The sequence below is a fragment of the Zootoca vivipara genome, chromosome 4, assembly GCF_963506605.1.
Source record: "Zootoca vivipara chromosome 4, rZooViv1.1, whole genome shotgun sequence".
NCBI classification, from domain to species: Eukaryota; Metazoa; Chordata; class Lepidosauria; order Squamata; family Lacertidae; genus Zootoca; species Zootoca vivipara.
The window spans coordinates 79,702,461-79,723,341 of NC_083279.1; the positions used below are offsets into that span (position 1 = coordinate 79,702,461).

Sequence of the window (20,881 nt, forward strand, 5' to 3'; positions counted from 1 at the left end):
GTGTGTTGAAAATTTATGCATATTTATATGAGACTTCTTCCACCAGGACCTTTAGTGGGGTGGGGTGGGGTGGGGTGGGGGCTCACTTTGGTGAATCAACCATGCCCTCTTTCCCATCCCTGTTGCTGTTTTTATGATGATAAAATGTGTATTCATTGATTTACATCCCCAACTGCTTTTGGCGAACCATTGCAGATTTACTTTTCCATGCAATTTCATTCTAATGCCATCGTGATATCAAACTAATTATTATCATATATTCATATTTTTCTGCCCTCTTCTTTTTTAAAAAACAAACAAACAAACATAATTTCATCATAAGACATTCATAGTAAATTTACTTTGTGTGTTTTTAAATATAAAAAACCCAGCAACATTAAGAATGCATAACCTCTGTAAAGTTCACAAATCCAGGGTCGATGCAAAATCTGAATTATGAAAGAAGCCTATTCCTTCTGTGTTGTGATAAATCAATTTTGTTTCCTGGGTATGGGGTTCTCCATTTTTGCTGTAGAGCTCCCCCCCCCACCTTTGGTATACCTGGTTCCATATATTTTGGGTAGTATTCAGCTAAACATTTGCACTAGAATTAATGCTATTCCAATGGGACTTTGTCCTTCTCTCCTGTTTGACCTGCACTGCCCCACATCTGCTCTGGAAGGTTGGAGGAATGTTCTCCTTAGTTCTATGCTGAATACAACTCCATTTGATGCGTTTCGATTTTAAATGTAAATGTTAAGTTGCATTTCTGTGCTGTGTAGCATCAATGACTCTAGACGCTACTACAAAACCTGACTAAAAACAGCCAAAGAAAGTAGTCCAGACAACCTGTTTATTGACATTCATTCTGATTTGTTTGCGGGGATATTATACGAAGCTACGGCAAGCGTTATCTCACACTTTCCAATGCATTTTCCCATTGCTTTCCTTGTCACAAGAAGTCTGATAGGTTTGTGTGGAAGAGCACCAGATCAACTTTAACTGCAAAACCTGAATTTGCCAGTATGTGACTGAATCCCACCTGAAAATAGCAGCAGGCTGGGAGCACCCAGCGCGGGGTGTTAGCTGCTCAACTCACAAGCACGACTATAATACAGGCAAGTGGAAACGACATCAGCCACTGCTAAGTACAACTTTCCATCTGTGCAAACACAGACTTCATAGAGCCCAAAGGATATCTCAGAATCTCCGCTTGTTCCTTGAGGCAATTTGGGCAGCCGCAGTCCAGCATTAAGCATAAGCTGCATGGAAGAAAGACAGACACAAATGAACAAATTTGTGTAACAATAACTTAGGAACAAAAAGTGTGATGGCACCTTAAAGGTTAATTTATTATGGTGCGAGTTTTGTGGACCTGAGAACCCAATGGAGCCAGCCCTACATAGAACTGTTTATATGTTCTGGGCCCAGTAAGCTAAATGTTGACTCATTGTGGTGATTAAATGTACATCAGAGCTTCCCTTTTAAAACTAATTTCAGGCCCACGCACAGAGCCGAGCAACTTTAGGCCGATCAACAACTAATTTCTACTACAGACACATTGCAAACTTAAACAAAACATTTGAATCTATGATTGACGATCCCCCAAGTTGGGGAAACTATTAATTTTTTTGTGTGGTTGCTGGCACCTTAACAGACTTATAGCCCAGACATGAAACATGGCCGAGACCTCAATGCAAAAGACAAATTTTAATAGCGTTTTGTGTCAGTGGACTTTATTCCCACAGCACCATGCTCCTTCATGGAGGGCAAGATAACAGTGAAGAATGCTCTATGATGGCCGGGAAATGAAACAAATGAAAATGTTCATTCATATTTTAAAATGGGAACTTGATAACAGCTGGATGGAACATTAGATAGTACTGAATTTGTTGATTGGTAATTTCGCCATCAAGATAGTGTGACTATACATTCAGATAAAATGGAGTATCAGGCACTGCAAGGGATTAGTTGGCTCTTTGTGAAAATCACGAACTACTTAGGATCAGCATAGTTCTCATATTTTGCTGAAACTAAAACCAGCAGGAAACTGGTAGGAAGACAGCCCAAATAAACTGAAATGCCAACGCTGTTGCTCTAAATACCAATTGTAAATGGATCGTTTGTTGATGGTGGATTAAGAAATAATTAAAATCTCACCATGCTATCGCTGCTCTGCAACTTGATATCCAGATGAGAAAGAGCCGTAATAGTCCCACTTTCGGCTTTAATATTAATCCCTCGTGGAGCATCCATGGTGAGAGACCGAGTGGGCGATTCAAGCCTGAAAGAAACCAGAAGGAAGATCTCAGCATCTTAATAAATTGTGGTTTTATTTATTGCATTTATTTATAATTTATAAGCCTGTTCATCATAATACAGCAACAACAAGATGCCAAACAGGTCAACACCATATTGTAAAATTTATTACCATAAGGTAATTTTAAATATAAACTTTTAAAGAACATTTCAAACAGAATGCAACAGATGAAACAACCAGCAACAGGGCACAATAGCTTCACATTATCCAAAAGCCAAAGTAAAAAAGAGGTGTTGATGACGGCTATTTTAGTGCAAGTGATACTGATTTAATGGTACTGACTTCCAAGTGAGAGTTTAGAATTCTAACCTGGCAGCTGATTCTTCCTAGAAGTTACTATTAGCTAGCAAGACAATGTTCCATGATGTCGTGGTGGCCTGGGTCAGATTCCTAGTGTAGTTGTGGCAGCTGAATCATCTCTACTGCCTGACTGTAGCAGTTTGTGTATGTGTGTCACATGCCTTTTTTTAAGAAGCTAAACTTGAGTAGCCTAACTCAATGACATGGGTCACAGGCTCTATAGAGTGCTAAATATATACCTGGATATATTTAGAAAGTCGTGAGCAGATGCCCGCCTCCCCCCCATGTTCACAAGGTTAAAAGGGGGTTGACAATAAGGACAATAAGCTTAGGGGAGTGAACATCTATCATCCATCTTTAAAAGGTTCAAATCAGCTTATTGAAGTTGCAGACAAAAGCCTAATTCCCATGCCACATAAATCCAATACATTATCTTTGTCATGAAGCAATGCAAGGATAGAAAAGCGGATAGCCAGTGAGTGGGTAGGATTCCCCTGATGTTTTGCGGTATTGCAGCAAAAGTGTGGGCTTGCTGCAATGAGCTTGTTCCATTAAGGCCAAGGCAGCTAACCCTGGAGAAGCCGAGAGAGATGGAGGCACACAATGTCTTTCAGGGAGCTCCCTTACAGACAGGTCCTGCTAAAGAAGCTACTCCCTCAAATCTGGGCTGGCAAACCTTAGGCCTAGGGGCCAAAACTGGTACTCAAGGTGCATCTATTTGGCTTTGGTTGCCGGTGGATGACTTATGTCAGGAATTGGATAGGGGGAGTGTTGGTTCTGCTGTAAAATACCTTGTACAGATTGAATAAGCTTTGAGAATTAAAACGGCTACCTCTGTAAAGAGAAGCCACAAAATTAATTCATTAATTCTCACTTTGTGAAGCAAAGAAACAAATTATGATACACAAGAGCCTTGAAAACCAGTAGTGCCACAAGGTGGCAGCAAAGGACAGCAGACAGTTTGACATCAACCGAGAATCATAGAATTGTGGAGCTGGAAGGGACACCGAGGGTCATCTAGCCCAACTTTCTGCAATGCAGGAATCAATAGGAAGTGTATCACTTCTGAATGCAAACAAGTATTCACAATCCAGCCAAATGTTGTTGTTGTTGTTTGTTGTTTAGTCGTGTCCGACTCTTTGTGACCCCCATAGACCAGAACACGCCAGGCACTCTTGTCTTCCACTGCCTCTCGCAGTTTGGTCAGACTCATGTTGGTAGCTTCGAGAACACTGTCCAACCATCTCGTCCTCTGTCGTCCCCTTCTCCTTGTGCCCTCAATCTTTCCCAGCATCAGGGTCTTTTCCAGGGAGTCTTCTCTTCTCATGAGGTGGCCAAAGTATTGGAGCCTCAGCTTCAGGATCTGTCCTTCCAGTGAGCACTCAGTGCTGATTTCCTTAAGAATGGATAGGTTTGATCTTCTTGCAGTCCATGGGACTTTCAAGAGTCTCCTCCAGCACCATAATTCAAAAGCATCAATTCTTCGGCAATCAGCCTTCTTTATGGTCCAGCTCTCACTTCCATACATCACTACTGGGAAAACCATAGCTCTAACTATACGGACCTTTGTTGGCAAGGTGATGTCTCTGCTTTTTAAGATGCTGCCTAGGTTTGTCATTGCTTTTCTCCCAAGAAGCAGGCATCTTTTAATTTTGTGACTGTTGTCACCATCTGCAGTGATCAAGGAGCCCAAGAAAGTAAAATCTCTCACTAGCCAAATATAGGCACCAGTAATATTGGAATGTAGCCCGAAAGCAAAGGAAGCAGCAAAACTAAAAATGCATGAGTTTGGTCAGTACCACAATGGGAGAGTTTTTGGAAGACTGTTATGAGTGTCACACTGAGCCACGTACTGGAAGAAAGGCAGGGAATAAACTTATTTTGTTTGGCACTCTGCTTCTGGATTTTTAGGGCAAAAGCTATGCCTGTAGGCAACATTGTTCTGTGATTCATCTAGTCAAAACCTTTGGCATCCTTTCCTCTAATTTTTGTTTCTTTCATTATAACCAGAGTATTTGTTTTGTTTCGGACTAAATTTTCATAATTGTACCTGTGCCCCTATTCACCTTGTTCATTTCTTTGAGAGCATTTCAGCACAGTATTAGCACAGCTACTACTTTATGGTCCTGGAACCTAGTTTATAAGGCAAACAGCTTGAGGTGGCTCAGGCAAGTGAGCCAAGCCACACCTGGAAAGAGAAAGAGGGGGGAGGGAAACCCCAGAATCTCTGCTGCTTTAAACATGAGAAAAATCCTTTTCCAGATGTGGTGAGCAGTCGGATTCTGGCAGCTACCAAAAGCTGTTCGCCTAAACATGTGGGGAAATGTAACCGGGTCCATTTCATCACCAGCAAACAAAATTGCAGGGCAGACATGGCAATTGAGAAGGACAGAAGCAAACATGCTTCTTCATGCTGCTGCTTCTTGCCATAGGGAATTTATGTAACAGCATTGTGGACATTGTGTGGGCAGCCTGCAGCTCTGAGACACACATTCCATTGTGTTTCTGGCCAGCATGACCAGCCTGTGGGTGCGTCTCTAAGAGGCCCGTTTGCATTTCAGGCCTCTTCAAACTGGGCAGCTCGTACATGAGCTTATTTTCTATGCTTGGAAATTGTTTTACAGCTTCTACTTTTTGAGACAACATGTTTTTGCTGAAGAAGTGCACTATGTACCTTTAAACAGGCACCTCAGCTCCAGGGGTTTCTGGAGGAGATGGATTATCTAGATCCATTTCAAGCTGTCTTTAGGCCTGGTTGTGGAACAGAGATGGCTTTGGTTTGCCTTGGTGGATGACCTACACCAGGATTTGGATTGTGTGTCCCTGTTGGTTCTGCTGGACATCTCCATGGCTTTTGATACAATCAACCATAATATCCTGCTGGGCCACCTTGCTAAGACAGGACTTGGAGGCACTGTTTTACACAGTGTTTCTTCCTGGAAGGATGAACCCAGAAAGTGGTGCTGGAAGTGGAGAACAACTCCTGTTTGACACTTGGGCAATTGGCCTGCGGGGTCCCTCGGGGTTCTGTTCTGCCTCCCATGCTAACAAACACTGACATGAAACCACTGGGAGAAATTGTCCAGAGTTTCCCGGTTTGGATGCTGATTACATCCATTACTATTTCTATTTCCCACCTAAATCCAAACCAGTTGTCTCAGTTCTAAACCAGTGTATGTCACACTCATGGATAGGAAACAGTCACTGAAAAGGCCTTGTTGGGACAACGCTAACTGGGGTGAAACCAGAGGTGACTCCAAGAAGAATGTAGGGCCAGAGATGGTTGATATTCAGAGAATTGCTCCTTTAGGTACTTGGGTTGCTAGCTTCAGAGAAAACTTTTAACCCTGGAAGAGCAGCTTGATATGGTCATGTTTGTGGCTTTTGAGTAAAACTAATTCCACTCCATGGACAGAGCTATCATATCAGATTCCCCTCTGTTACATGAAACTGTAGTTAATACACCTATACAGATCAATTCTTTTTTTTTTTCTTTCATTTTGACATACTGTGTATATGGCCATGCAGGGCCTGATAATACACAAGATGTTATTTGCTTTTGAGACAAATCCTTACCTCAGCTCTTTAGCATTGTCAAGACCTCTAACACCTTTAATGAGTGGCGTTTCTATAGAATGTTCACAAAGAGCTCCTTCCAGCCCTGGAAGAGAGGAAACAAAACAGTTGTGGCTGTTAGGTGTCAGAAGGAAGAGACAGCTCCCCTCTCCCGTTACAAGGGGGGAAGCAAACTACGGTAGGAGTCTCACAATGGTCTCATAATGGTCTCACAAAACATCAGGTTCACTGACCTTCGTGGAATGTGTGTACAAATTCAAGCCTCAAGGGGAGGCATTTTCAGACTGCATATGGTCTTGGAAACCTCTGATACTTGCTTCACATGTCATAAGGTGTTTCTGTTCAAAGTGTTTACAGGTTGTAAAATGTGATGATCCTATGCATGGGCTTCTTTGTCCTACGTAGATTTGGTATACAGGTAAATAGCGTTTCTGTGCGCTCTGGCTTCAGTCACGGTCCTCTGTGGTTTAGTTATGCTGGCCACATGACCCAAAAAACTGTCTGTGGACAAACGCCAGCTCCCTCGGCCTGAAAGTGAGATGAGCGCCACACCCCATAGTCACCTTTGACTGGACTTAACCACCCAGGGATCCTTTTCCTTTACCTACCTAAACATGTGTTGGAAGCTTCTACCTACTGCTGCTTTACCCATATGTGGAGCTTCTGAGCATATGAGCAACAGAGAAAGCTGTCCTGTACTAATTTTTTCACAGCCGTACTTACAGACCCCAGTGACTGAACTTGAGACCTTCTGCATGCAAAGCTATGGCCCATCTGTTAAAAGTGCAAGGGGGACAACTCCCTCTTTATTTGTAGCCCCACAACATAACCCACAAACAATTTCCAAGGGCCCTCCAACCCCCAGGTAGAGTTTCTTTGTGGGGGGGACTGCAGAGGTGAGGAGGAGGGTGGGGAAATCCCATTCTGTGTAGCATTGAGGGAAGGTTCCAAGCAATCAAAAACGCATTTGTAGGATTGTGAGATGTTAGGATCTTACATGAATGCCATATTATGTTGAAGCTGATGTGGCCTGAGGGTGGGTTGTTAACATAAGATGATGTGGCGTAGACATTATAAGGATATATGCTAATGCATTTTGCTTATTTCACGTAGATTCTACCTCTAATTAAATGGTTACTGTTTGCATTTTTTTTTGCATTTCATTTCCCTCTGACCTCAGTGCTTACCGTTCCTCCTGCCTCCCCTCCCTTTGTATATATACCTGAAACTACATGCATCTGATGGACTCTCATCTAGAAATCTTGTGTTATTTGTTAGCTGCCACAATAATCTTTCTGGGTTTTTTTATAACAAGATTGTTAGTCAACTTGCATCATTTCCCAATGAGAGCCAGCTTACTGAAATTTAATTAAGAGACTGTCATCTTTATCCTACCAAGAAATTAATAAAACTGAAATAAGTGCTTTCATTTAAGAGTGTGGGTGAAATTTTGAAGATGGTATTTTGTCTCCATCAACTAAAGTAAACAAAATACCATAGAAAGTGAAACCTATGATTAATGAATGACTGTTTTCTGCAGCAGTGAGTTTGTTTTGCTTTTAGAAGAAGGTCTTCTTTAAGGATGTTTTTGAGCTGTTTCTTACACTTGCATGCAAACCTGTGACTCGAAGTCTGTCTGTACCAATTGCAACTTCATCTTCGTCCACTGTAAACAGAGGCTTTCCATCCGGATTCATGGACTTGATCTGAAATTCCTGACCATCAAATTGTACCATGTCCGGACCTAAGAAGCACACAAGCATTATTAGTATTTGTAACAGAACCATTATCATTTGCTTTTTCTTAAGTTGCATTTATGAGATGCCAATGATACAATATATTGTGCCACGCCACCCCTATCTCCAAGCAGATGTTATAGATTCCAGGGGTACCAGGAGCACTTTAACCCAGGATCTTTTTCCTGTGGGACAATAAGGCATAGCAGAGACTGTGGTGTCTTTATGATATATGTTTCATTTACACACATATACAACTTGAAGCCTACAATGCAGGGGTCCACAGCATTCCTACCCCAAGAACACTGGCATTGTCTTTTAAATGAAATCCTGTGTTCAGGGGGGGAGGAAGCCCACCCATTTGGAAATGGGATTTGCACTCTCATCCTTTGACTTGCTAACAGCTCATTACCCCAAAGGATATTAGGCTGAGTTCAATAAACACCTGATTCATGTTGATTCCCCGAGATTAAGGAAGGGTCACAACTTAAGATATCTGCCTGACTTAATTATTTTTCATATATGCTAATAACAGAGGCATATTAGTGGATTCACCACATTTCCCGGTTCTAACGTACCAATTCTCAATGTTAAATTCTAACATTTATTAAACCTAAATATTGAACACCCATAGATCCAAAACAATATGTTTATAAAGTTTAGGGCATTGGGACTGCAATCCTATTCCTTCTTACCTGGGTATAAGCCCCACTAAACACAGTGCGACTTATGTCTGAATAGAGATGTATAAGATTGCACTGTAGCTTATGGTCCCAGTTTCCAGCTTTCATTAGGAGAAAAAGTAGAATTTTCCTAATCAAATAAAAAGGAAAAATACTTTGGGGTTGAGCTAGGTGGTGGGACACACTATGCAAAAATGTGCACACGTGACTCTGACTCACCTCTTAGAATTACAGGTTGCATATGATTTACGGAATTTATTTATTTATTAAAAAATCTTATGGAACAATCCTATGCATCTTTTCTCGGAAGAAAATCCCACTGTGTTCAATTTTTCCTACTCCCTGCTAAGTGTGTATAAAACTGCATGCTTAATTTCTAACTAATCCATATCCAATCCATATCAGTGTAGCATGCTTATCACATAAATTGTTGTGCAAATTGGACACTGGTATCCTCTCTAGGGTTAAACAGCTTGGGGAAGATCTGTAAAGGAGGAGACAAAGATTAAGGCAATTAGCTCAGGTTTTGTTTTCCAGTCAAGGGATAAAAGAATTGCTTTGCAGGTCCTGCAGTTTTGTGTTCCCTGATAGGAAGCGTCAGATCTCCTTCCAAGGGTGAAGACAGAGGCCTGGTGCTGGATGCCAACACACCCCAACCAGGAAAGAATTTATGTCAGCTCTGGAGCTGCCTTCATGAATTCCCCTTCTCGTTTTGCAAGAGGTGTGGGGAACCTAATGCTCTACCCCTTATATCTGGATGTGGCAATTCAATTGCATTTGGCTCTCTCTCCTTTTGGATAGCAGCCCTACTTGAGTTGACTATCCAAGACCATTTGTATGGCCTCTGGATAGACATGAGATCGCCACAAGGAACGTGCATATTCGAAACCTTCAAAAGGCAAACTGAAGAAACGTAGCTTAAACCTACCCACACTTAATCTGCCTGTGACATTCCCGTCAGGATTGCGTGCATTTAGAGTCACGTTATGAGTGGATTGCAAAAGCAGGGATGAGTCCTAGTGAAAGGGGTGAGGGGAAAGAGATGCAAATTTAGGAAAACTTTCAGATATTCACCACAGGAAAAGCTAAACATCTTAGTGCCTTCAATGCTCTCAGGTAGCCTATGACAGCCCTGGTAAATTAGTAAATTTTTACTCATGGGTAACTGAGCAGGCCCTGCTTGCCTCAGCCATGTTCAAACACATTCAAACTACCAGGGGTGCCAACTTGAATAAAATATACTGGGGGCCCAGGTAAGCCCTGCCACATAATCAATCACATGACACACTGCACACACACCATTTGAATGGGAATGCCCATCAACTTTGCAGGGGCCCAGCCTCCTCAAATATTTTATTGTGGGGGTCGAATCTCCCAGAGCCCCTAGGAGTTGGCTCCTATGATACCTGTCTCTTTTTTTATTTTCCTCCATTTCCCCAGTCCTTCGTTTCTGACACCCCCCCCCAAGTATCATAGGAAGTGTAGTTTACTTCTCACAGAACAGTTCCTAGTGCCCTTAACAAACTACAGACCCCAGGATTCTTTGAGGGACTGCACTTTAAATGTACACAGCCTCTTAGACAAGCTAAATACAACCAGCTATCACTTCCTTCACCCTAAGGTCCAAGACAGGGGTCACTCTTGACCTTGTCTCTGGTTTCAGCACTTTCTGATGTGACTGGGTGTATTGACAAATGAATCCAGACTGACAACAGCTCCCTCTCTAGACCCACAATGCATTGCTGACTTTAACCTACACAAGTCTTGTAGATGATAATTCATGACGTGTACCCATAGCGAATTTTCAGACGACCTGTTGATGACCTGACTTACAGCCCGAATCTAAGCTTATTTACTTAGAATGCCTCACTAAACTTAGTGGGATCGAAGCCCGAATGTGTGCACGAGCAGAATATTGCAGACTTGCTTACCTTTCTAGAGTGAACTTCCTTGGCATATAAAGGATATAAAAATTCTGACTCCCGTTCTAGCCGAAGTCCTTCGCTTTGAACATACAGGTACCCCATTCCAATCTGTAATGACAAAAGACTCCAAGCTTTTAGATGCACTGTGTTTTTAACATTATCACCAAAGTACCATGCCCATCTTCTTCAAACAGTGGATAAAAATGCACAAGAGGAACCCTGATCAGATGAGAAAAGAGGGGAAAGATTGATCACCATTATGACAAGACAGCATTGGGGGTGGGGGTGGGGGTGGGGAGAACCACAATAGGCAATTCTTTATAGTGGTGTTCAGTAGAGATGTAAACTTTCCAGAAATTCTGAAGCCATGAAAAATAAGTCCAACCCCCCAATTTCTTTTTTTGTGAGGAGGAAATAGACGTTTCTTTGGAAATGAGAAAACCTGCAATGCTTCTTTTCTTAGCACCCTTTACAGATCAAAAGTCGCTTTATTACCTTAGGGACATCAAATGCACCAGGTATAATTTGGTTTCCCATGAAATTATCAGGTTAAAGGTGCAGTTTATTCAGACAATAGTTGCACATGCAAGAAAAGATGATGAAGGACTCTTACTGGAGAAAACCACATCACTTTAAGAATCCAAATGGTCAGAGCAAGATCCACAACTAGAATGATGATTAGGAGGAGGACGAAGAGATAAAGGCAACGCTTCCTCCAACCGTAGATGCCAACGTTGTAGACATATTGCGTTTCTGGTCTATGTAGGTTAGTACCTGGTGTTGTTGTGGTATACTGTTCGCGTACCATCTGCTAGAGAAGAAAAATCACCATTAGAAAATCATTAAAATGTTTTGGACTGCAGTGCATACACCAGTTACTTACCGGTAGCTACATTAATTGGTTTTAAAAATTGCCCCTAATGAACTGGAAAGCAATTAAGAAGGGAAAACCCACAACATTATTTGCAGATGGCAAGCATCTTTTAAAAGAAGCACTCTGCCTATTAGGAGAAAATACCTCTTCTAAGATGATGTCTGCTATAACAATGCATGCATCATTTAAAAATACAAAAAGTTAATTGATGGAATAATCTAGAATGATATAATTAAGGTTTCATTTAACTAGGTAACAGCTCTAAAATTATGCTTGCTTTGTCTGTCCCACCCCCCTGGTAAAATGCAAGTTGCTTTAACACAGGGCTATGCAACCTAAGGCCCGTGGGCCGGATGTGGCCCAATCACCTTCTCAATCCGGCCCATGAGTAGAATGTGTCCTTTTATTTAAAATGCATCTCTGGTCTATTTGTGGGGCATAGGAATTGGTTCACCCCCCCCCAATAGTCCGGCCCACCACATGGTCTGAGGGACGGTGGACCGGCCCACAGCTGAAAAAGGTTGCTGACCCCTGCTTTAACTGCTGGCTGTAAATTTTAGAAATGACGGCCTTTGGTCTTTTTTCTAGATTATGAGATATTGCCTATGGTTTGAATAAGAGAGTCTAGGTCTCAATTGCACATATCCTCAACTCTGTACTGTTCAAAGTCAGAGCTGATCCAATAAATTTCGTGACCTGAGGCAAAGGGCAAGATGACACAGTCCTATACTGTTTACAGAAGTTGACCAGGCTGAGAGCTGAACCTTACTTCAGCAATGGCAATGGGACAACATTCTGCACCACACCTGAGGGAAGCAGGCTAGCCTTTAGGGGTACATAGCAGGTTGTATGGGACACACAGCTCTGTCCTCGAGTCTCTCCCTGCTGCTTACTCAATCTGCCTAATGGGTGGGCTAGCCCTGCCTGAAATGCTAACAGCTAAAGGCAGGGGTGGGAACCTCTGACCCAGGGGCCAATACTGGCCCACCAGGAGGTCAAATTTGGGCTGGGACACCAAACCACACATCCCTGCCCATCAGCTGAGTGATTTCAGCTGATGGATAGCAGAGTGGTGGTCAATCAGGTCAATGTTTACATCAGGCACCCCCAAACTTCGGCCCTCCAGATGTTTTGGACTACAATTCCCATCATCCCTGACCACTGGTCCTGCTAGCAAGGGATCATGGGAGTTGTAGGCCAAAACAGCTGGAGGGCCGCAGTTTGGGGGTGCCTGGTTTACATGAAGGAGGGAACGCCCAACTTTCAGTCTCCTGATATCATGTCAGATGACTGACAGGTGGGTGACCTTGTTCCCTGTCAAAAGCTGACCTGTGGGGTGGGGAGAGATACATACCTGGCTCACTAGGAGACCAATTGAAATTAATGAATTATGACTGATTTGGACCCACTAATATCAGTTTGCCTACTCTTGGTAGAACTTACATGGATGCAACCCATAAATCAGATGAATTCCTTCTGTGATTCTTTATACATTAAGAAATATGTAATTTGATAGGGTTTGGTTTTATTTATGGATATATTGATGCTATCATGCACGTCCTATTTAAAGTGAATAGGAATGGTAGAAGAATATGGAGACACTCTACCCCACGACTGGAGGAAGGAATCTGCAAAACCAATGTAACATGATTTGTAACATCGAGCTGCAACAGCTATTGTTAGCTCAAAGATTCAACAACTCCTATGGCTGAGCCTTTATTTTACAACCATGCCGCTATAAAAACTGGGCTGAAAATTAATGGCAGTCTAGAGACACGTAGAACTCCTATCTTTAAACATTTATATTCCAGCATGAATTTTGCTTAACCCACATGTTTCGAAAGCATGGGCTTTCTTGGATTATATTCAAAATGAATGAGACTCATAGAATTGTAGAGCTGGAAGGGACCCACCAAGGGTCATCTAGTCCAACCCCCTGCAATGCAGGAATCTCAACTAGGTCATGCATGGCAGATGGTCATCCAACCTCTCTGCTTAAAATTCCCCAAGGAAGCTAAATTTGTGTAGTTTAAAACTTGGAAATTGAACAACTAATGATTAGACGTAAATTTCTAGAGTCTGCGAAGTCAGTAGACTTGACAACGTGTTTATTTAATGACACGCTGAGAAAATAGCCAGGCACATTGCTGGTTAATAATAGCCACAGCAGCTGCTACCCAGTTTGAATTAACAACAGTAGAACTTCACTACTTACAGTGTGTCCTGATACACTATCGCAGCATCAGAGAGCAAGGAAATAGGCTTTTAAAAGCAAATGTTCAAAAGTTTTTTTTGGGGGGGGGGAAAGGAAGAGGTAATTCAATTTGGTGGCTAATAAAGAAAACCGCTACTTCCAGCTTCTTTTCATTGCTCATTAAGAAGATTCTCCCTTTCGTTTTCCATTCATTAACCTGTAGCCATTCAGCCATCACAACCGGCATGGAAAGCATAAAGGGACCCAGCACTCAGGAAGCTAGGCAAGAACTTCACTCTCTTTTTAAAAAGAAAAGAGCAACAAGAAGTACTGTACTCCTCTCAGATGCAACCAAGTCCAGTGCCAATCAGTGACTAAACCATATAACGACACTACCCACATAAAAATAATAATTTAATAATAATTTAATATTTATACCCCGCCCATCTGGCCAGGTCTCCCCTGCCACTCTGGGCGGCTTCCAACACACATCAAAATAATTAAAATATCACGGACTAAAAACTTCTCTAAACAGGGCTGCCTTTAGGTATTTTCTAAATGTCAGGTAGTTGTTCATCTGCTTGACCTCCGATGGGAGGGCGTTCCACAGGGCGGGTGCCACTACCGAGAAGGCCCTCTGCCTGGTTCCATGTAGCTTTGCTTCTCGCAGTGAGTGAACCGCCAGAAGGCCCTTGGCGCTGGATCTCAAGTGTCTGGGCTGAACGATGGGGGTGGAGAAGCTCCTTCAGGTATACAGGACCAAGGCCATTTAGGGCTTTAAAGGTCAGCACCAACACTTTGAATTGTGCTCAGATACGTACTGGGAGCCAATGTAGATCTCTCAGGACCGGTGTTATGTGGTCCCGGCGACCGCTCCCAGTCACCAATCTGGCTGCCGCATTCTGGATTAATTGCAGTTTCCGGGTCACCTTCAAAGGTAGCCCCACGTAGAGCGCATTGCAGTAGTCCAAGCGTGCACCACTCTGGCGAGACAGTCTGTGGGCAGGTTGGGTCTCAGCCTGCGTACCAGCCGCCCTGGACACAGAATTGACCTGCACCTCCATGGACAGCTGTGAGTCCAAAATCCAAAATGACTCCCAGGCTGCGCCCCTGATCCTTCAGGGGCACAGTTATCCCATTCAAGACCAGGGAGTCCCCCACACCCGCCCGCCCCCTGTCCCCCCAAAACAGTACTTCAGTCTTGTCAGGATTCAACCTCAATGTTAGCCGCCATCCATCCTCCAACCGCCTCCAGACACTCACACAGGACCTTCACCGCCTTCATTGTTTCTGATTTGAAAGAGAGGTAGAGCTGGGTATCATCCGCATACTGATGAACACCCAGCCCAAACCCCCTGATTATCTCTCCCAGCGGCTTCATATAGATATTAAAAAGGAAGATCTAGTGCTGACTTATCTCAGCCCACATTCCTCTCACTTCTTTCTTCTCTCGCTTAAATGAAAACTCCATTTGAATGTACATTTGGCAGCACTTCAGAACTGAATAAGGAGAGGAACCCTCATTTCTTGCATTTTTTTCCTTTTTTTAAAAAAACACAAATAGGATGCTGGAGAGAAGGAAAGATGAGCAAGTCAGCAAAGTGATTCCATCACATTTACGTTATTTACAAGGTGTGACCGGAAAGCTCGGTGAATGGTCACAGAAATCGGACAGTGAGAAATATTTGAACATACAATTAGCACCAGAAACCCATGAAATGCTCACAATTGTGTACGGAGGCAAAGCTGTAACTCGTAAGACAGTGTATGAGTGGTTTAAGCGTTTGTGTGGCAATGTCCCTCCTTCCCCGTGAAATAAAGACACAAGACACAAGAATTAAGTTATAATTGGGTGGTTAAGGCCACAACTTTATTGATTACGGATGAACAGGGAGGAGAAAGAGGCTGAGTTCCCGCCTGCAGGGAGCTTTAAACTGCCGAGCCCTGCCCCCGGCCGACCTTATTGGTTGGCCCAGGGATGACGCAGGTGGGAACCTTCCATCGCGCAGGGGCTGAGCTCGCAGCCCCTACGCGATGGTTCAGTCGGGAAGCCCACAACCCCACCTCCGCTGAAATGGCAAATGTCAACAGATTCAGATAGGTAGCTGTGTTGGTCTGATGCAGTTGAAATATAATTTTTTTTAAAAAAAATTGCTACTTGTCAGGGATGTGGTGACTACTATTCTTGAGTAACGACCTTCCACATGCTTGTCTTTCAGACGTTTTTATTGGTGCACATTATTTACAGTGTAACAAACTACTGATTCCATGTCTACCCGCTTGAGTCAGATTCCTGCACTGCCCCCCTCAGCGTTCTGGACCAACATAAAAGCCTTGGAACTGAGAAGCACCTCCCTTTCCTCCCCCTCCTCAATTCCGGCATCGGGGGGACGGGACAGGTCTTCTGTCTGACTGATTCCTGTCCTCTCTTCCGGCCTCCCTCTCTTCCTGCCTCTGGATGCTGCCAGAGCCCTGGCACTCTCTCTCCCCGTTTCCTGACTCCCTCCATCAGACCCTTCGCTCTCATGACTGCTGGGAGACGGACTGCTTCGGATGAAGGGGGGGGGGGTTTCTCTATAAGCCCTTCCCCTTACACTACCGGACAATTTTTTATATTTTTTTATATATTCCAAATGTCAACATAGTCCGTGAGTTATTGATGCAGGATTGGTGTCTGTCCGTCCAAATGATGGTGGAAGAATTGCATATTCTGTGTGCGATTGTTCCTGGGGTTACTGAGTTGCCCCACCCTCCACATTCTCCCGATCTGGCCCCACCGGATTTCTTTCTTTTTCCAAAACTGAAATCTGCACTGAAAAGGTAAAGATTTCCCAACACTTCACACGTCCAAGCTGCTGTGATGAGGGAACTGAAAGCAGTATGAAAAGAGGACTTATCCAGAAGTTCCCAACAGTTCTATGAACATTGTCAGTGGTGCGTTGTATCAGAGGGGGCCTACTTTGAAGGCCTGTAAGGTATGTGTGTTCGAATATTTCTCGCTGTCAGATTTCTGTGACCATTCACTGAATTTTCGCCTTGTTGTTTTTTAAGAGAATGTATATGCCACTGGATTGCAAGAGAACCACTTTGAACAGTTTACAAAAAAACAAAACAAAACCCACCCATATAGAAGGTACAGAAATCCTAGCTTTCCCCATGCTCTCAAGTCTCATGCCCAACTATTCATATAACAACCACCAACCAATTTTACAACATAAAGATGATTCCTACTGTGTACTACCTGCTGTTAAAAGTTAGCACTGTATGTTTGCACTGCCTCTGCTGCTAGCACAACAATAAAGGAGGAAGAATACTTGCTTTCAGAATACTGCCAAGTTAATGTGAAATATTTACGCACAACCATGCTGCTTCATAGTACTCTTTTCAGTCATCTAAAAGAAAGCCAGGCTTTTGAGCCCTAGCCACTTTGCATAATGGCCCACCTTTTGGAGGGGATCAAGTGCCCACAGCTGTTTCTGATTCCACTGATGCACTATCTCCATCTGTACTTGTGGCATCAGTCCAGTTTCTAGCTATGCATGTACAAAGTACATGGATTATGGGGATGTCCCTCCCCCCCTGTGTATGTATAGATGGAAGCAGGGCAATCCAGTGTGCATAAGATGGGAACAACATGCTAGGTGGGTGGGTGGGTGTCTTCTCACTCCCATCCATGCATCAAGGCTGTCAGACAGGCGGGCACATGTCATGCAAACTAGCCTATTGTCATCTACAGTAGGAGCCTTGAGAAGCCCTAAATACAGACGAGCAACTCTTTGCATTGATATATGATAGCTGAAAACAGCTGCAGACTGCTCACCGCAGGGATCGAGCAAGAGATGAAAGGGCTTTCCAAGGCACTCTTTTAGCGCAAGGAGTGTTGCAGCCAGTTAACATCACCACCGCAATGTTATTTGTGGTGTCACTCAGAAGAAGAAGAAACAACTTTTCGCCACTACAGAACTCAATCAATATGGACCGGATGTAATCCTTGTGCGAATTTCCCCTGAGATAAACTCATCAGCAAACAAGCGCCTTCCAAACCATATTTGAATTTCAAGTAAATATTTATGAGGCTCAACAACAAAATGAGTACGGGTGCAATCCTAGGTGGGATGTGGAGGGGTACAAGGCGGTAAATAGCCGCTTTCAAAGCCCTGCTAGCTCCTGGCAGTCAGAGCAGGAGGTTGGTGTGGCTCTGCATCTTTTTCTTTTTCTTCTCTTCCATTCCAATAACGCAGAGAACTGTTATACCAGCTTCAGGCTGCCACAGAGGGAAGGTCTGATCCTGAGATCTCTTCTTCCAGGAATAAAGGGGCCATGGATCCAGCAAGTCCTGCCCTAACCCTGCTCCACCACCTACAGAATGCCCAATTTCGGGGCCTACCCCCAGCAATAACTGTGGAGATATTCACAAGCACTTGGGACATGCCCCTTCTCCAAAAAAGCTCTTATCTCCTGGCAGAGGCATGCTTTTGCCTCAGTGGCTAAGAACAGCTCTTGTGGTGCAAGGGCCTAATTTGCAAACGGCAAAGGATTTCAGTGTGCCACTGCCCCAATCCAAAGCCCTCTCCTACCTGTGGCTCCTTTTAGCAAAGGGGGGGGGGAAGGGAAGAGACAACAGGAGATGCACATCAGGTCTCATTTGGTTTTGGTGAGCAACCTGGCTGCTGAATTGTCCACCAGCTGAAGCTTCCAAACCGTCTTCAGAGGCAGCCCTATGTACAATGCATTGCAGTAATCTAACTGAGAGCATAGATGAACAGTACTTATGTTATCCCTTGCCAAATGGGGCACAGGTGGGCCACCAGCTGAAGCTGATGGAAGGCACTCTGTGCCACTGAGGGCACCTGAGTTTGCAATCCTATACTTGTTTATCTGTGAGTAGGCCCCATTGAACTCAATGGGACTTAATTCTGAGTAGGCATCCATAGGAATAGGCATTATATGATCGCACTGTTACCGACTAAGCAACAATAAATCCCATTTAAACAAATGGGGGTGAGGAGTTTTGATAAATATCAGTTTTGCAGTGACACTGCATTAATATTGTCTCACGGCGTTTCACCACATTGGAAATGCATTTCTACCTTTATCAGTGTTCTGTTCCACAAAAGAGTGGGATGTGATTATTAAATGACTCTCACAGGCTACTTTGAAATAAGAGGCTACAAACTACAATATATTACTGGAGCATGCTGTTCTCTGTTTAAGCAAGATAGGGCTATTTTAATTATTTAAAAGCCAGGAAGACAAACATTACCAAAAATAAAGAATTGCTCCCTAAGTAAAAATTAAGTACTTTAACTTGTCGGGATTTTTTCTTTTGCTTTTTGGAGAGCACAATTCTAGGACTTAGCTTACTGGTAAAGGGGCCCCTGACCATCAGGTCCAGTTGTGTCTGACTCTGGGGTTGCAGTGCTCATCTTGCTCTATAGGCCGAGGGAGCCGGCGTTTGTCCGCAGACAGCTTCCAGGTCATGTGGCCAGCATGACAAAGCTGCTTCTAGCGAACCAGAGCAGCGCATGGAAACGCCGTTTACCTTCCCGCCGGAGCGGTCCCTATTTATCTACTTGCACTTTGACGTGCTTTCGAACTGCCAGGTGGGCAGGAGCTGGGACCGAGCAACGGGAGCTCACCCTGTCGCAGGGATTTGAACCGCCGACCTTCTGATCAGCAAGCCCTAGACTCTGTGGTTTAACCCACAGCGCCACCTGGGTCCCTTAGCTTACTGGTACAGTGGTGCAAAACCTTTGCTTGTGCAATGGAACTTCCTCCTCCTCCTCTCCTGTCCTCCTCAAAATCTGCTCCACAGGTTGGGGAACCCTCTGGTGCAGATTTGGGGGAAGCAAATGGAGAAAGCCGTTCCATTGTCCAACTGCTGGACATAATGTAATAAGCTTAACCCTACCAAAGAGCCAGGGTCTCTGCTCACCTGATCTCCTGCAAATAGCTCAATGCACAAAAGCTAACACGCAGAGAAGTAAACTGAAGCTGAATCTTGTCCATACTATTCATTAATTACTGAACTGAACTAAGGGAGAACATGATCCTGTCTGGTTGCAGAAGCATGTTTAGTCCCACCTCCAGTCACAAAAATCCCGCATGAATACAAAAGGCTCCTTGCTTGTGTGCCTGGGAGAATTTGTATGCCATTTGTAGAAACAGTTTATGTCAGTGGAGCTCAACTGTAGCTGATGCATCACATACAACAGAATGAACCTTACTGAGACATATGTGCATATAATACCACTGGATTAAAAGAGCATATAACCAAAGCACAAGATTTTATATTCACATCCGTATGTGACAAGCACAAGTGAAATTCTGTTATTAAATAAAAATAATATTTTCCTCAATTAGAAAATTATCCATGTAGTTGCAGCCATTTGTTTGGGGGGTGGGGAGGAGGTGGGCAGGGGAGACAGGAAAACTATCGGGCAAAATAAGCCAGAGTTTCCTTGGAGAGCGCAGAGACCATTCATCCTGTGTAAATCAGACTGTCCCCAAAAGAAAAGAGTAACATTTTTTTTAAAAAAATATTGCTAATCTATTATGCAATTGAATGCAATGAAGAAAATTTGCTTTGCTAAGCCGAAGCTCTACCGATGTTTAAATGGTTCTTAATAATCAGTAATGATATACAAAACATTAAACATTAAGTTTGGTGCTTGAAGTTAAGGTAACAGGCCCAAAGGGAAGATTAACAGAACTGCAAGCAGTGTAACAAGAAAAGGACGCATACAATTTAGTTACGGCTCATAACATATATACATCCAAGCACATGTAAAAGACTTACCTTAGAAGATTTTAAAGCAGTACAATTTGCTGAACTAACTAGGATCAGACTTTCTCTGCCTTATAGAATGATTTTCTCCACTCGAATCCAGAGTGGAAGATATTTGAGGCGTGGCTGGACTTGTTTACATGGTTGGCCACATCTCACATTCCACTGCCTTTCACTGGCAACGCAGGGCAGGGCTAATTTTAATCTATGACAAACGAGCTAGTGCTGTACTAATGCTTCAACGAGGGGCAAAAAAACTTAAAATAATTATTATTTGCAGGGGAATTTACACTGGTTTCTTTGACTTCTGTTCATCCCACTGTTACCGAGAAGCTCAGTTCAGCTGGAACCCTGCAGGTGCCCTGAAATTGTGTGTCTATTCTGGCTTTGCTATGAGCAGTGAGTGCAGTGCAATTGCAAAGTAACAAAGCTATATTGGTATGATCACATCTCAGAGCAGCAAGCGGTGCATAGGAGCGAGCAGTCACATGGACAACATAGTTGCAA

General features: G+C 43.5%; 1 protein-coding gene across 2 annotated transcripts; it reads right to left on the reverse strand.

The window, feature by feature from the left end:
* Window positions 1–818: 818 nt before the first annotated feature.
* Window positions 819–20,512, reverse strand: SGCG (sarcoglycan gamma). 2 transcript variants are annotated; one of them, XM_035114739.2, is made up of 8 exons: window positions 20,387–20,512; window positions 11,133–11,327; window positions 10,526–10,627; window positions 9,523–9,610; window positions 7,794–7,919; window positions 6,176–6,260; window positions 2,140–2,263; window positions 819–1,241 (listed from the first exon to the last, which is right to left on the reverse strand). In XM_035114739.2, exons 2-8 carry the CDS (start codon window positions 11,325–11,327, stop codon window positions 1,062–1,064), a joined length of 900 nt encoding a protein of 299 aa, XP_034970630.2. In that variant the 5' UTR covers window positions 20,387–20,512; the 3' UTR covers window positions 819–1,061. The 2 variants fall into 2 exon arrangements, with proteins under 2 accessions (XP_034970630.2, XP_034970631.2); XM_035114740.2 differs by having other exon boundaries at window positions 11,133–11,330; window positions 20,387–20,508.
* Between the last annotated feature and the right edge of the window lie 369 nt (window positions 20,513–20,881).

What these genes read in the sequence shown, in the direction of transcription:
- SGCG (XM_035114739.2), bottom strand. Translation starts at nt 11,327, where the DNA reads ATGGTACGCGAACAGTATACCACAACAACACCAGGTACTAACCTACAT. An exon ending in AGGAAGTTCACTCTAGAAAG is followed by an intron (nt 9,611 to 10,525) that starts GTAAGCAAGTCT and finishes CCCTTTCACTAG; the next exon opens with GACTCATCCCTGCTTTTGCA. An exon ending in CACAGGCAGATTAAGTGTGG is followed by an intron (nt 7,920 to 9,522) that starts GTAGGTTTAAGC and finishes TGTGCTTCTTAG; the next exon opens with GTCCGGACATGGTACAATTT.